The 15441-nt window shown below is 39.5% G+C and overlaps 1 protein-coding gene across 1 annotated transcript in view; it reads left to right on the top strand.

Moving 5' to 3' along the window:
* Positions 1–8182: 8182 nt before the first annotated feature.
* Positions 8183–15441, top strand: part of LOC101353020 (protein lifeguard 1) — a 26565-nt gene continuing 19306 nt past the window's right edge. The window contains exons 1-2 of the mRNA XM_012559492.2: positions 8183–8476; positions 14235–14313. Coding sequence (XP_012414946.1) covers positions 8203–8476; positions 14235–14313 — 353 coding nt within the window. The 5' untranslated portion in view covers positions 8183–8202. The remainder of the gene's footprint in view (positions 8477–14234; positions 14314–15441) is intronic.

The following is a 15441-nucleotide window of genomic DNA, read 5'->3' as shown; positions in this document are numbered from 1 at the left end:
GGCAGAGGATCTCCCCCTGCGGGCCTTTCTTCCACATCGAGGACGATGTGGTCTTGCAGACGCTGCAGGTGGGCTTCAGGCCCAGCGGCATCGTTGCCGACTCGGGCGGCCCCCGCGGACGCAGCGACACGGGAATGGCGGCCGCTGGCTCTGGCCGCCCGCTGGTCGGCCCGCCGCTCCTAGCGACTCGACAGGGCTGGCACCGCGACCGCTGCCCCCTGGAGGCAGGAACCCTGCTCCAGGTCTCCGCGCTTCGCCGCAGCCCGGGGCGACTAGTGGACGCAGGAGGCGGGACCGGAAGCTGGGCCGGGGGGCCTGGCGTAAGAGGAAAGCCGGGCTTCCGGCAATGAGCGCGGCCGAATGCGACGGCTGCCCGACCCGCCTGACCGGAAGTACCGCCCCCTGAATTACTAGCGGCGCGCTGCGGTTCCGTTGGTTGGTGGGTGGGGTAGTGTTTCTCAAACTTTTTGGTCTCAGGCTTAGAATTGAGAAGTAAAATACAGGCCGCCCAGTTAAGTTTTAATTTCAGATAAACAACGAATAATTTTTTAGTGTAAGTGTACTCACGGGCTTACTTGTGCTTACTTACTAAACTAGTACACAATTTCACCTGTTTTTCACCACAGCAAAGATGTGGTGAAACCCATGTGAAATTGTGCACTACAGATTAGTAAGTAAACACAAACCCGTGTATACCTTGTTTACTGGTTAATCCGCCCCATGCAATAGTCGTTTGTCTGAAATTCAAATTTAACTGAGCATTCTGTATTCTTATTTGCTAACTCTGGCAATCTTACTCAGGACCCCTTTATGCTCTCAAAAATCATTGGAAACCCCAAATACTTTTGTTTGTGTGGGTTATATCCATGGACACATATGTATTAGAAGTGAAAACACATTTTAAAGTCTAAGGATGTCAAGCACACATTCATTAGTCTTTGGATGATGATGTCACTGTAGATCACGTAGCCTCCGGAAAACCGAACTGTACAGTAGTGAGAAGATGAGAGTGGAAAAGGCAAATAACTGGCTCAGCATGGTTGGGGAACAGTTTTGATTACGAGGAATCAAAAAAAAAAAGTTCTCAGTTCCAGGCAGCCCCTGGACCACACGTAAGAACAGCTGGCGTAGAACCTGCGCACTGAGAATCCAACTGGCTGCTATTAATGTGGCCATTCAACACAGCCCTGGCCAACGAATTGAGTCCCTTCTTCTCACCTCACTTGTTAGAGCGGTGGTTGCATACCCCTCTTCAAGCTCCTGGGTTTCCTAGATTTGTTATGCTAGGAGAGATCTTGATGGCGTGTGGGGGGAGAGGAAGAAGAAAAATGTATGGAACGCCTATGACGTCACAAAATCTCATTTATTGCTTACAACATCCCTGGGAACGAGATATTATTATCCCTATTTTACCATTGAGTTAACTGATGATCAACTGAGGTCGGCGATTTGAGAGCTGCCATCACAGCCGCTGCTCTCAACACCACATCCGGACAGAGGTTCCAAGCAGCCCTGAAGCCTGGGCTGTGGCTCAAACTTGCTGTGAGCCTAGATTTCCCCAGCAGTAAAACGAAATAATATTAACTACTTTTCAGAATTGTTGTGGGGATTAAGACCAAATGCAAAATGGTTTAGAAGAATAGCTAAAGAGTGCTGTCTCTTTTTAGAACAAGACACTGTGTGTGAGGGAATCTAGGCACTAAATTCCATGCTAGCTAATGTATCTATCCCTCTGGTACTGACTCCTGTGTCCCTCATCTCCAAGATACTTCCCCCTCAGACACTAAAAACTTTGGCCATCCGCTCACCAGCTTCCTCTCCAACACACAACACTGCCCTGGGTCACATCAACCTTTCTCGATTTCTCCTGTCTCCCGCTGATCTCCATGTGGTCTCATCTCGTCCTTGCAGCTCCCACAGCCCCTGGCCATACCCTCAACCTTCCTGAGATCATCAGGAAGAACTACTCTATGTTTTTTTCCCTTGTAAATTTATTTTACAACCTTTAAAAATGGAGTATAGTAAAGATACGGTACTGTAAAGTATTCAGCTCTTAAGTGTACAGCTTAATTATATCATGAAGTACAGTCAGGTAACCAACCACCAACGAAACCAAGAAATAAAACATTACCCCCAATACCCGCCTCTTGCCCCTTACCCAGAGGTAACCACCACACTGATGCAGATTTTCTTTATCAGGTTAAGAAGCGCCCTTCTATTCCTGTTTTTATCAGGAATGTGTAGAATTTTACCAAAAGCTTCTTATCTGTTGGGATGATCATGATTTTTTTTCTTTATTAATGTGTGAGTTACACTGATTTCTGAATGATAAATTGACATTGCCATTTCTGGAATAAATCCAACTTGGATATGATGTATTATCCTTTTTACACATTGCTAGATTTGATTTACTAATATTTTGTTTTAAGATTTTTACATCTGTGTTTCACGAGTGAGGTGGGATTATAATTTGCCTTTCTTGTAATATCTTTGTCAGGTTTCAGCATCAGGGTTGGTCCCATAAAGTGAGTTAGGAAGTGTTTCCTCTTTTTCTTCTCTTTGGAAGAGTTTGTATAAGATTGATGTTATTTCTTCCTTAAGTGTTTAGAAGAATTCATTAGTAAAGATCTCTGTGCTTGGGGTTTTCCTTGTAGTAAAGTTTTAAATTACAGATTTAATTTTTTTATATTGGGCTATTGAGGTTTTCTATATTTTTACTGTGTCAGATTTGGTAAATTGTGCTTTTTAGGGACTTTGTCCATTTCATCTATATTGGCATAAAATTATTATAATATCATCTTAGGATTTCTTAATGTTCATAGGATCTGTTAAAAAAAAAAAAAGAACATTTTCATTCTTGATATTATTTGGACCTTCTCCCTTTTTTTCTTGATCATTTTCACCAAGCATTTATCAATGCTATCAGTCTTTCCAAAGAACTGCCTTTTTTACTAAACTTAACCTTTTTTTTTTTTTTACTAAGTTATTGAGATGGATGTTTAGATGACTTATTTCAGCCTTTCTTCTTTTCCAGTGGATGTATTTAATTAAGACTATTAATTTTCCTTTAATTATTGCTTTAGCTGCATATCATAAGTTTTGATTGGTAATATTTTTATTGTTATTCACCTAAAAATATTTTTTCATTTCATTGTCATTTCTCCTTGACACGTTAAAAGTATATTTCTAAATTCTAAGTATATGGGTTACTTACTGCCACTATAGTCACATAACATGTTCAATCCTCTGAAATTTATTAAGACTTGCTTTAAGGTCCAGCATATGGTCAATTTTTTGTAAAAGTTCATGTGAAACTGGGTGGTTAGGAAAACAAAAACAAAAAACACAGGACCATACCATCAGTGAAGGGTCTGACCCTAAGTCACAGGTGGCCAGACCAGGGTTCCCAGAGGTTCCAGGGGAGAGTTCTCAGACTGATACAATGTGAGATGGGCACCCAGACTGCACTCAGGGCAAGAGTTCAACTGGAACACATAGAGACAATTTGGGGATGTTCCAGTGTTTTGTGTGTGTGTGTGTAAGCTGTGAATACAGATATAGATACTTCCCAAGGTCTTTAAAATTAACACTAAGGGAAAGGAATAAAGCTGAATTCCCCAGGGGTTATGAGTGTTTGCATATAGTCTAATTGGCATAATGTAGGTATTGTGTGGTTCGTTAATTAAAACTTTTAAGATTAAAAAAAAATAAAAAGCAGATATATAAACTATACTAAGGGGCTAGCTTCAAAGAGAGAGTATACCTCTTCTCAGCAACAATTTCCATTCAGAACAAGTTTTTGCTCCCATTCCGCTCCCTGACTAGAAATCCAGGGAAGAGGGGCTCATCCTGGCTGCTTTCTTTCTACCTAGTCATCTGACTTCTCTCACCAAGCAGCCTGAAATGGGACTGTAAGCCTCCTCATGGGCCTGCAGCCCACAAGTCTGCATTTCCCTGTACCATGGGAGGCACCAACATCATCATCTATCACAAAAACCAATACCTATTTTATTATAAACAAGTCTTACTTATTTGAAATAACTGTGTGGGGATTCCTGGTGGTCTCCCTAGTTTCATAAGCATCCTTCTCCTGCTTAAAAGAAAGCGATGTCATGGTGGGGAGGACATCGCGTTCTCTGGCAGCCTCTTGCTAAGGCTTCAGGACAGCTTCCACACTCCTTGACCTGGAATTGATCTTGGAGATTCAGGGGTAGGCTCCAGAGTGAGCTCAGGCTCAGCACAGAGTGCATTAGCTGAGGCCGTTTGACCATTATGAGGCTCAGCAGGTTGGATTTGACTCCAAGCCTCTCTTAGGCACAGGAGTCCCTGGCCCACCCCACTCTCCAACTGTCGTTCCTCTAACTGTCGCTCAGAACTTTGCTTCTCTTACCTGGTGCCTGCTAGTCTTTTGGATGACCGCTGGCCTACGAGTGAGGGAAGCTTTTTTTGGACCAGGTGAAAACCTCATTTTGTGATTCAGACACCAGCCAAATGTAGTTTCATGAAGAAAACTCAGTTGCGTTTGTTTTGAATACTTTGAAAATCTTGCTGCCGTACCCTTTCTGATTTGCAGGGCAGGAGGGAACCAACCTGAGCTTCGTTATTTGAGCATCTTTTCATGCTTCTCAGCTTGATGTGAAGCTTGCTTTCCTCAGAGGAGCTCCAGACTTTATCAAAAGAGAAATATTTCTTTTACTCTTCGAAATGTAAATATCTTTTTTTGTTATATAAACAATAAATGTTCATTGTAAAAATTCACACATTTCAGAGTATAAATTATAGGGTTACTCAACTCTGCTGTGCTAAATATATCCGTATTAACAGTTTGTAGTGTATCTTTCCAGTCTCTGGAAATGTGTGTTTGTAAATTATTAGTGGAATTTTACTGAATGTTATTCTCTAATCTGGCTTTTTCATTCAAAAGTGTGTTATGGAGAATTTTCACATTAATTCATGTAGATTTGCTTTTTCCTGTGCCAAAATTAATGAAAACCATTCTCCTGCTGGTGGATATTTAGAATGTTTTAAATTTTTTGCAACTACAAACAATGATGCAATGAATTTCCGTATACATATATCTTTGCCTACTTGTGTGAGTATTTTAATGAGATAAATTCCTAAAAATATAACCGTTGGGTCTAAAGGAATGCACATTTTGAATTTTGTTAGATGCTGACAAATAGCCCACCAAAAAAAGTTTATATTCCTACCAACTCCTATGAGGTTTTCCCAGGGCCTACTTCTCCCCTAGGCACAGTAGGCATAGTGCCAAGGGTCCATGATACTTTCGGGGCCATGAAAATTTTTTAATTTTAATTTCTTTTAAAATCAGAATAATAATGAATATATAATAGTCAATTCAGCTCAGATTATATTAGTCTTTATCCCAAAACCAAAACCAAACCCATTGCCATTGAGTCAATTCTCACTCATGGTGACCCCATGAGTCACAGAGTGGAACTGCTGCACAGGATTTTTATGGCTATAGTCTTTATGGGAACAGATTGCCAGGCCTTTCTTCCATGGCACTGCTGGGTGGGTTTGAACCCAGTAGTCAAGCATAAAATACATTTTTAATATTGTTTTATGGAGGATTGAACCCATGGAGGCAAATGTGCCTAGGGCCCATACAATCCATTTCTTCCCACCCTCGCAATTCTAAGAATTATCTTTTTAATTTTTGCCAGTCTTTTATGCAAAAAATGATATTTCACTGTAGTTTTTATTTGCAGTTCTCTTTTTTTTTTTTTCGTGAGGTATCTTCTCCTAAGTTTATTGACCATTTAATTTCCCTATAAATTGCCTATTTATGGTCTTTTCTCATCTTCTATTTGGTTGCCCATCTTTTCCTTATTAATTTGTCAAAGTTCTTCTTACAGTATAGTAAATATTGCACATATTTTTTTCAATTTTGCATTTCAAATTTATTGGTGTTTCAAATTTAAGGTATTCTTTTTATAATGGCATTTAAAATGTTTCTGTACCTCAAATCTGTCAAGTATTTCTTTTGTGGTATTGTTACAAAGGGTTGCACAAATATTCTTTTATATTTTCTTGTAGAATATCTATGGGTATTCTTATTTATGATAATGTCTTTAATTCATCTGGAATCTATTTTTGTATAGGATGTGAATTAGCTATTAAACTTTATTTGGTTTAATAGCTAGTTGTTCTAACACCATAGAACAATAATTTCAAATACCACCTTTATCAGATATTCAATTCCCATATATACAGTGAATCTGTTTCTTGAGTCCCTTCAATTCCATTGATCTATTTATCAATTTCCATGCTAGTCCCATATCTTTAATTACATAGCTTTATGATATTTTGATTTCTAATAAGGTAAATTACTACTAGCCTCCTCCCATAATCCTTCTCTTTCCCTTTTTTCTTGATTATTCTCACACATTTACACCTTCTGATGAATTTAGAGTTACATTTTCAAGTACTGAAAAAAAAAACTCAATGTATTTTGTAAAATTTAGAGATTAACTTGAGGAGAAGGGTCACCTTTACAAAACTGAGTCAGCTTCCCCAAGAGCACTGTATGCTGTTCAGACCTTCCTTTCATACCATGTTCCAGTCGGCCTTCAGTTTGTCCAAGCCTTTGTCATCTCAGCAATCTCCTTCTCAAACTCCTCCATGGCTCTCTTTGTGGGACAGAAGGCCAGTAACAGGGGGCTTGCCTGAGTCTCTGTGTTCTCCATGAGGTTAATGGGGGCCTATTCCTTTGTAATTTTGGGTCATTTTAGTACTGGTTTTCCAACAGCTGTGTTCTGGCTACAAACCATTGTGGCCATGTGCACCATCATCCCTTCTCTGAATTTCTGGTCACCTTGCTTCCACTTTTGCTTACTCTGACCCATTCTGTACACTATACCCAGGATAACCTTTCTAGTCAGATCCTCACAGTCCCCCGCTGGAAAATTTTGAGTTCCTCAGAGTATTAGCTTTTTATTGCTGCTGTCACAAACTACCACAAACTTAGTGCCTTAAAACCACACAAACATATTATCTTACTGTAGTCCAGAAATCCAAAATCAGTCTCACTGTGCTAAAATCAAGGTGTCAGCAGGACTGTATTCCTTTCTGGAGGCTCTACGGGAGAATTGTTCCATTACCTTTTCCTGCTTTTAGAGCCTGCCTGTATTCCTTGGCTCACGGCCTCTTCCTCCCTCTTCAAAGCCAGCAATTGCATCCCTCCAACCTCTGCTTCTGTCATCACATCTGCTTTTCTGACTCTGACCCTCCTGCTTTCCTCTTCTAAGCATGATCATAAGGATCCTTGTGATTACCTTGGGCCCATGTGGGTAATCCAGGATAATCTCACCAACTCCAGATCCGTAACTTAATCACATTTGCAAGCCCCTTTTGCCATCCATGCAAGGTAACATATTCACAGGTTCCAGGGATTAGTATGTGGACATCTTTAGGAGGCCATTGTTCTGCCTACCACACCCATGGCCTTCAGGATGGAGTCCAGATTCCTTAATTTCTCTTGCTAGCCCCTCAGTGACCTGCCCCCACTACCCCTCTGGCTAAACTCTTTCCATTTTCCCCCTCATACTTTCTGCTCTGCCCACATGAATTTCCATCCATTTCTGGAACCTGCCCTCTCTACTTTCTCCAGTCTTGGTCTAGGCTGGTTCTTCTGCCTGGGATGATCTTCCTCCACCTCTTCACTTGGCTAATCCCTATTCATCTTCCAGCCTTAGTTTTAAACCTCACTCTCTCTGGAAGCTTTCAACAACCTCGTCCACTCCCAGCATCTTCCCTCAGACTTTGTTAGGGGCTGTGATAGCACCTTCCATTGTCTCTGGCCTTGCTCATGCCAATTTTTATACTATTGCTTATTTAATTATCTTCTCTTCCAAACTGTAAGCTATTTGAGGGTGGAGATGATAAGGGAAGCGCCATGCTTTCCGCATAAGGGGGGACTTATTAACTACTTGTTAAAATGAATTTGTAAAAATACTAATTCCAAATAGACGACAGATTATTTTACTCCACAGGCCTCATTTTACAAATATTTATTTGTTATTCACTCAGTAAATACCTATTAGGCACTGACTCAATAAATACTGAGCAAAGGCAGTTAAAATTAAGAAGAAAAAATCATCTAATTGTTATGAGGATGCTAACATGGTAGCAGTATGATCATAAAGACATGAATAACAATTCTCCCCCTGCCCCAGGAAGATGAACTTGGAGGTCAGTGAACCAATAGACTTTAGTTCTGGAGATCATTTACATCTGGTTCGGAAAGCAGCAGATAAAGAAAATGTCCAGCCCAAATCTGATCAGCACTACACATCCTCAGGTTCAGAAGGGCCAGCACAAACTCCTAGGAATCCTCAGCCAAAGACTGGTGAACCAGCAAGTGTTTATGTGATACAAATTTCAGATGAGAGCACCCCAGAGGACAGCAGTACAAACGTACGTGGCCCATTCTCAGATGCATCTGTCCGCAGAGGTGAGAGTAAAGAAATTACCTTTTTGGAAGAGTGGATTGTCAGAAAGATTTAGTTTTGCTTTTGTTTTTCCTAGTCATGCTTTACCAAGAAGCATGTAGGACTTCTATAGTAGACTGCCCCAAATTGTCCAGGGCCTTCAGAAACTCATAATGTGTGTTATGGTGGATGATTTTTAGTTTTCTTAGGAAATAGGAATTGGTTGTTGGTTGTAGAATGTCTTGCCTACATACAAGGTGATACCATAATGTTGGCTTTGGTTTCAAAAAATATTAATTAAATGTCCTAAATATTAATTTTGTATAAGTTAGGAAACACATTCAGCTGTGAGTATCAGAAACCTAAAAAACTGTGGCTTAAACAAATGAGAAGTTTTGTTTTTCTCCCATGAAATATGAAGTTTGGAGGTAGGCAATTCAAGATTAATGCTTCAGGCCCCTGGTGTTCACTGGGACCTAGGCTGTTTTGAGCTGCCACTCTGCCCCCTTAGGCCCTCTTAGGGTCTGGACAACTTGGAGGAGGACTGTGAAATTTGCATCCCCATTGCTATCTCCTTATGACCCCCACCCTCCATCCCATGGCTGGAAAGATGCCTCAGGAGCTCCAGTTTTCCAGGTAGGAAGAAGGGAAAGGCCAACAGCCAAGGCAATCAAGGGCCAAGGCAGGACTACTGCACTGACAACTCCAGGGGGCGCCATTCGTGAACAGGTGCCTTGAGAATTGGCCAAATCTGATGCCTTTTAGGAGGCTTTCCCAGAAACCACATGAAAGAGTTTCCAATTACATGTCATTGGCCCTACTTGTGTCACATGGCCACCTCTATGTGCAGTGTTTTAGTTGGCCCATTCCCATCCTTAATAAGATCTGGGTGTGAAAGTGAGGAAGCTGGGGAGAATGGATGTCAGTAAGCAACTAGCAACCGCTGCCACAGGTGGTAACCCTTTCTGGGGTATTGTGCAAGGGAAACATTATTGCATTTAGTTCTTACAGCAACCCTATGAATTAAGTAGTATTATTGCCATTTTACAGATGAGGAAAAGAGGCTTAAGGTGGTATCACAGCTACATAAAAAATATGTAAAGCCTCCTCACCAATATTAGAATTAGTTATTTGTATCTACTACCTCTTCTATAGGGCAGAGGCTGTCCCCTCTCCCCAGCACCCTCTTAAATTGTACCGTACAGGAGAAGATGAAAGTGCTACGAGAAAAAGGAAAAGTAGAACAGGATAATGGGTTAATAAGAGTTATGGAGGTAGGGGCTACAATTTTTTAAAGCAGATTTTTTGAGATATAATTTTTTTTTTTTTTTTGCCATCGAGTTGATTCTGACTCACGGCAACGCCATGATATAATTTACATGCCATAAAATTCACCCTTTTATGTGTATAATTCAATGGTTTTTAGTATATTTCCAGAGTTGTGCAGCTATCACCACAATCTACTTTTAGAACATTTTCATCACTCTCAAAAGAAGCCCAATCACTTCCCCATTGCCCCCTCCCTCCATTAATTGCCCCTGGAAACCATTAATCTACTTTCTGTCTCTATGAATTTGCCTATTATGGACATTTCATATAAATGGAATCGTACAATATGTGATCTTTTGTGATGGGCTTCTTTTACTTAGTGTAATGTTTTCAAGGTGCATGCATGCATTATTGCTGAATAACATTCCATTGCCTGAATATACCACCTTTTGTTTTTCCATTTGTCAGTTGGTGAACATTTGTGTTGTTTCCACTTTTTGGTTAGTATGAATAATGCTGATATAAAATTTATGTACACATTTTTTGGTAAATATATGTTTTCCTTTCTCTTGGGTAGATACCTAGAAGTGGAGTCGCTGAGCTATATGGTAACTCTATGTTTAACATTTAGAGTAACTGCCAAACTTTCCTAGAGTGGCTGCGCCTTTTTACATTCCCACCAAAAATAAATGAGTGTTCCTGTTTTTTCATATCCTCAGCAACACTTGTTATTGTCCAACATTTTTTTTTTTTTGTTTCTTATTGTGCTTTAGGTGAAAGTTTACAGCTCAAGCTAATATCTCATTCAAAAATTTATACACATACTGTTTTGTGGCATTAGTTGCAATCCTCACAATGTGATAGCACACTTCCCGTTTCTACTCTGGGTTCCCTGTGTCCATTTGTCCAGTTCCTGTCCCTGCCTTCTTGTCCTGCTTTCGGACAGGAGCTGCCCATTTGGTCTCGCATATTTGGTTAAACTAAGAAGCCCATTCCTCACGTGTGTTATTTTTCTTTCATAGGCCTGTCTAATCTTTGTCTGAAAAGTAGGCTTTGGGAATGGTTTCTGTTCTGGGTTAGCAGAGCATCTGAGGGCTATAGTTTTGGGGGTTTTCTAACTTTTTGATTACAGTCATTCTCGTGTTTGAAGGGTATATAATTGTAGCTTTGATCTGCATTTCTCTAATGATTAATGCTGTGGGAGAAAAAGGTGGCAATCTGCTTCCGTAAAGATTTACTGCACTGGAAACCCTATAGAGCAATTCTACTCTATCCTGTAGGGTCACTATGAGTCAGAGTCCATTTGACGGCAACAGGTTTGTTTGTTTTGGTTTTTAATGACTAATGATGGGAGTGTCTTATTAGCCATTCACCTATCTTCTTTGGAGAAATGTCTAAATCCTTTTGCCCATTTTTTAGAAAAAACAATGATCATTTTATTATCTCTCATTATTCTGTGGATTTCCAGGGTTTAGGTGGGCAGCCTTATTGCTAGTTTTGATTGGGTTCTCTCATACAGTCACAATTGGATGTTAGCTGGGGCTGCAGTGGCCATTATGGCTCCGTCACATGGCTGGCAGTTGGTGTTGGTTGTTAGCTCTCTTCTTGTGGCTTGAGCATTTCACCACATGGCAGCTGCGTCCCGAAAAGGAGTGTACCAGGTGGACAAGCCCCAATGCGCAAGCGGCTTAGCAAGCCTTTGCTTGGATCACACATGCTAATGTCCCATTAGCCAAAGCAAATCATGTGGCCAAGTCCAGCATCAATGTGAGAGGGGACTACACAAGCTCTCCCCATTTTTAATTATGTTATTGTCTTCTTGTTATTGAGTTGTAAGTTTTCTTTATGTATCCTGGATACAAGTCCCTTATCAGATATAATTTGTAAATACTATATTTTCTTCCATCTGTGGGTTGTCTTCTCACTTTTAAAAAAGTGTCATTTGGTGCACAAATATTTTTATTTTTGATGAAGTCCGATTTATCTGTTTTTTTTTTTTGTTTTTTTTTTGCTGCTTATATTTAGGTGCATATCTAAGAAATCATTGTCTAATACATGAGCACTAAGATTTACACTTTCCTCTAAGAGTTTTAAAGTTTTAGCTCTCACATTTATGTCTATGATTCATTTTGAATTAATTTTTTTGTATGGGATGAAGAAGATGTCCAAATTCATCATTTTGTGTGTGGATAGCCAGTTGTCTCGGTACCGTTTGTTGAAAAGACTATTCTTTCCTTGCTGAATTGTCTTGGTACCTTTGTAAAAATTAATTAATCATAAATGGAGGGGTTTCTTTTGGACTCTCAGTTCTAGTCTACTGAGCTGTGTATCTATCCTTAAGAGTTGGGACATTTAATTTTTATTCCTTCACAGTCCCTGGCATTTTAGGTGCCCAATTCACATTGGCTAAATGAATATTTTAATGCAGCAGCACACATTTGGGTATATATGTTCTGGTGTTTTGATTAAGATAGCTCAGACTCGTATTTTTGTTGTCACACTTCCTATACAGAGAAATAGTCCAGCAAAACGCCGGAGCTGGCTATCCTATACCTGTTGTCGTGGAGTCGATTCTGACTTGTAGTGACCTTATAGGACAGAGTAGAACTGCCCCCCTGGGATTTCCAAGGAGCAGCTGGTGGATTTGAAAGGCCAACCTTTTGGTTAGCAGCCAAGCTTCTAACCACTGCTCCACCAGGGCTCCTGGCTATCCTACAAAGCAACTTTAAGCCATGTTTTTTCTTTTTTGAATTGGGATAAAGCCACAAAAATGTAAATTGTCATTACAGCCCCATATTTGTAGGGCCCCAGGAAAACCTGTGCAGTAGCAAGTAAGAAAAAAAGCCTCTTAGCAGCCCGAAGTGGTGCCAACTTGCCGTGCATTGTGCTTTGGCATGCCATTCACTTGCAACTCTTTGGTCTTACCTAACTAGTTTTTGCATCAGTTAGTAGGAGGGAAGGGAGTTGCTAAAGGTAGGAAGGCCCCAGAGAAAAGTGTCAGAAATGCTCTGCAAACTCCCAGCAGCCCATATCCAATTCTGTGGGGGTGGGGGTTGGGGGATAAATGCCCTCTTTGCCAGGAGATCCTGAGATATCTCTGTTCTCCATTCTGTGCCAGGGTGCAGCTGGGTTCCCAGCGATGGGGCTGTGTCATCTTCATATGTTCAGACCACTTTTGGTCCAAAGGAGTATGGGGAGTGCATACTAAGGAATTTAATTCCTAAGTTGTTTTTAAAATTTTGAGGCTTCAGTGGGTAAACCTTCAGATCTTTAATAAAATACTTCTGGCAATTCAGATTGAGTATTTTCCAAAAGTTCTGCAGAGCTGTATTTTTGTTATTATTCTAGTTGCTGACTCTAAACTAGCATTCACTTTACTATCCTCAAAAAAAAAAAAAAAAACCCAACCAGAAGATTCAACAACAAAAAGACAAATGACCCAATTAAAAAAAAAGAAAAATGGGCGAAGGACTTGAATAGGCATTCTTCCACAGAAGAGCTACAAACGGTCAATATGCACATGAAAAGATGCTCAACATCATTAGTTATTAGGGAAATGCAAATCAAAACCACAAAATGAGATACCACCTCACCTCCATTAGGATGCCTATTTTCAGAAAAACAGGAAATAACAAGCGTTGGTGACTATGTGGAGAAATTCAAAGCCTCATCCATTGCTGATGGGAACATAAAATGCTATAGCCATTGTGGAATACAGTTTGGCAGTTCCTCAAAAAGTTAAACAGAATTACCATATGAACCAACAATTCCACTTCTAGGTATATACCCAAAAGGCTTGGAAGCAAGAACTCAAAAAGATACTTCTACACCAATGTTCACAGAATCATTATTCACAATAGCCAAAAGGTGGAAACAACCTAAGTGTTCATCAACATATAAATGGTTAACAAAGTGTAGTATAGCCATACAATAGAATATTATTCATCCATAAAGACAAATGAAGTTCTGATACAAGCTATGACGTGGATAAATCTTGAAAACATTATATTGAGTGAAATAAGTCAGAGAAAAGAACAAATTGTCTTGTTGCCTGAATAAGTCAGACTAAAGGGCAAATATTATATATTTTTATGTAATATAAAAATACGAAACATCTAGAATGGGCAAATGCATAGAAACAAAAATTAATTAGTGGTTACCAGGGACTGGGAGGAAGGGGAATGGGAAGTTATTAGCTAATGGACATTGAGTTTCTGTTTAGGGTAATGAAAAACATTTGGAAATGGATAATGGTGATGGTTGCACAACGTGGAGAATGTAATTAATGTCACTGAATTGTACACTTTAAAATGGTTAAAATGACAAATGTTTTGTTCTATACATTTTACCTTAATAAAATAAAAGAAATATGAGAAAAGTTTTCTATCATGATCATCAAAAATACTTTATTACTAAAGGTTTCTTGGACTCAAAAAAATAGTTGACTACATTTATAGTTTTACTCTTGAGTATTTGTTTCTGTCATAAGAAATAATGTTTCTGTCTCCTCAGGTTTCATTAGAAAAGTATTCCTCCTCCTGACAGTGCAGTTGCTTGTCACTGGGGCAATTATTAGTGTGTTTCTTTTCTGGTAAGTCTTTATTAAACCAAACCCATTGCCATCGAGTTGATTCTTACTCATAGCGAGTAAAACTGCCCCATAGGGTTTCCAAGGCTGCAAATCTTTGGAGAAGCAGACTGCCACATCTTTCACCCATGGAGACGCTGGTGGATTCAAACTGCTGACCTTTTGGTCGGCAGTCAAGCATTTTAACCACTGTGCCACCAGGGCTCCTGGAAGTCTTTATTACTGATGTAGAATTAAATGTTAGATTATTCAAATTAATTATTATTTAATGAGCTTGATTTAATTTTGATCATTAAAAAAATCTCGTCACTTTTTTCTCAGTCATTCACAGGATAGTATTTCTATGGGAGTTCCTGGGTAGCACAAATGACTTCTAGCCCACCCAGAGGCACCTGGGATGACAGGCCTAGCAATCTGCTTCTGAAAGGTCACAGCCTTGAAAACCCTATGGAGCAGTTCTACTCTGCACACATAGGGTTGCCATGAGTCACAATCTACGGGACCCCAGCTAACAACAACAACAATAGTATTTCTATGGCTTTATTTTTCTGAGACAACTCCTAGACCAAAGTGTTGGTAGATTTCTAGAATGTTACTTCAATTTCCTAAGCCAAGAACTTCTTGTCTTACTCTTATTTGGGGTACTGTTTTCTTTTTTTAAATAATCCTGACCTATTACACAGTTCAAATTGGATAAAGAAAAAAGGTGAGATTATGGAGGCCAGAACACTGTTCGGCTCAGAAATTACTGAGGGACTGTGAACCATCACAGCTAAAACCCATTCTATGAAAATCTGTATTTACAAAACAAATATATTAGAAGTTGATTTTTTTTCTGCTTTGCACACATGTCAATCTCAGTGTTTTTTTTTTAAATAAAAACTTCACTAGGACATTTGCATTTATCTACATTTGACTTACAACTTATGAATATATCCTTTTGTGAATATATCTATTTATAGAAGAAAGACAGTTATGTTTCACTACTCATCTGTCACTGGTAATCAAGCTTTTAGGGTTTCCCTCTTTCTTCTTATGATATTTTTTTAATGCTACTTAAGTATTACATTAGTTAGCAAAAAATACTATTTATTGTGTAAATGTGTGTGTGTGTGTATATATATATATATA

Source organism: Trichechus manatus, unplaced genomic scaffold (assembly GCF_000243295.1).
Source record: "Trichechus manatus latirostris isolate Lorelei unplaced genomic scaffold, TriManLat1.0 scaffold00253, whole genome shotgun sequence".
In the NCBI taxonomy this organism is placed as follows: Eukaryota; Metazoa; Chordata; class Mammalia; order Sirenia; family Trichechidae; genus Trichechus; species Trichechus manatus.
This window is presented reverse-complemented; position numbering and strand designations above follow the sequence as displayed.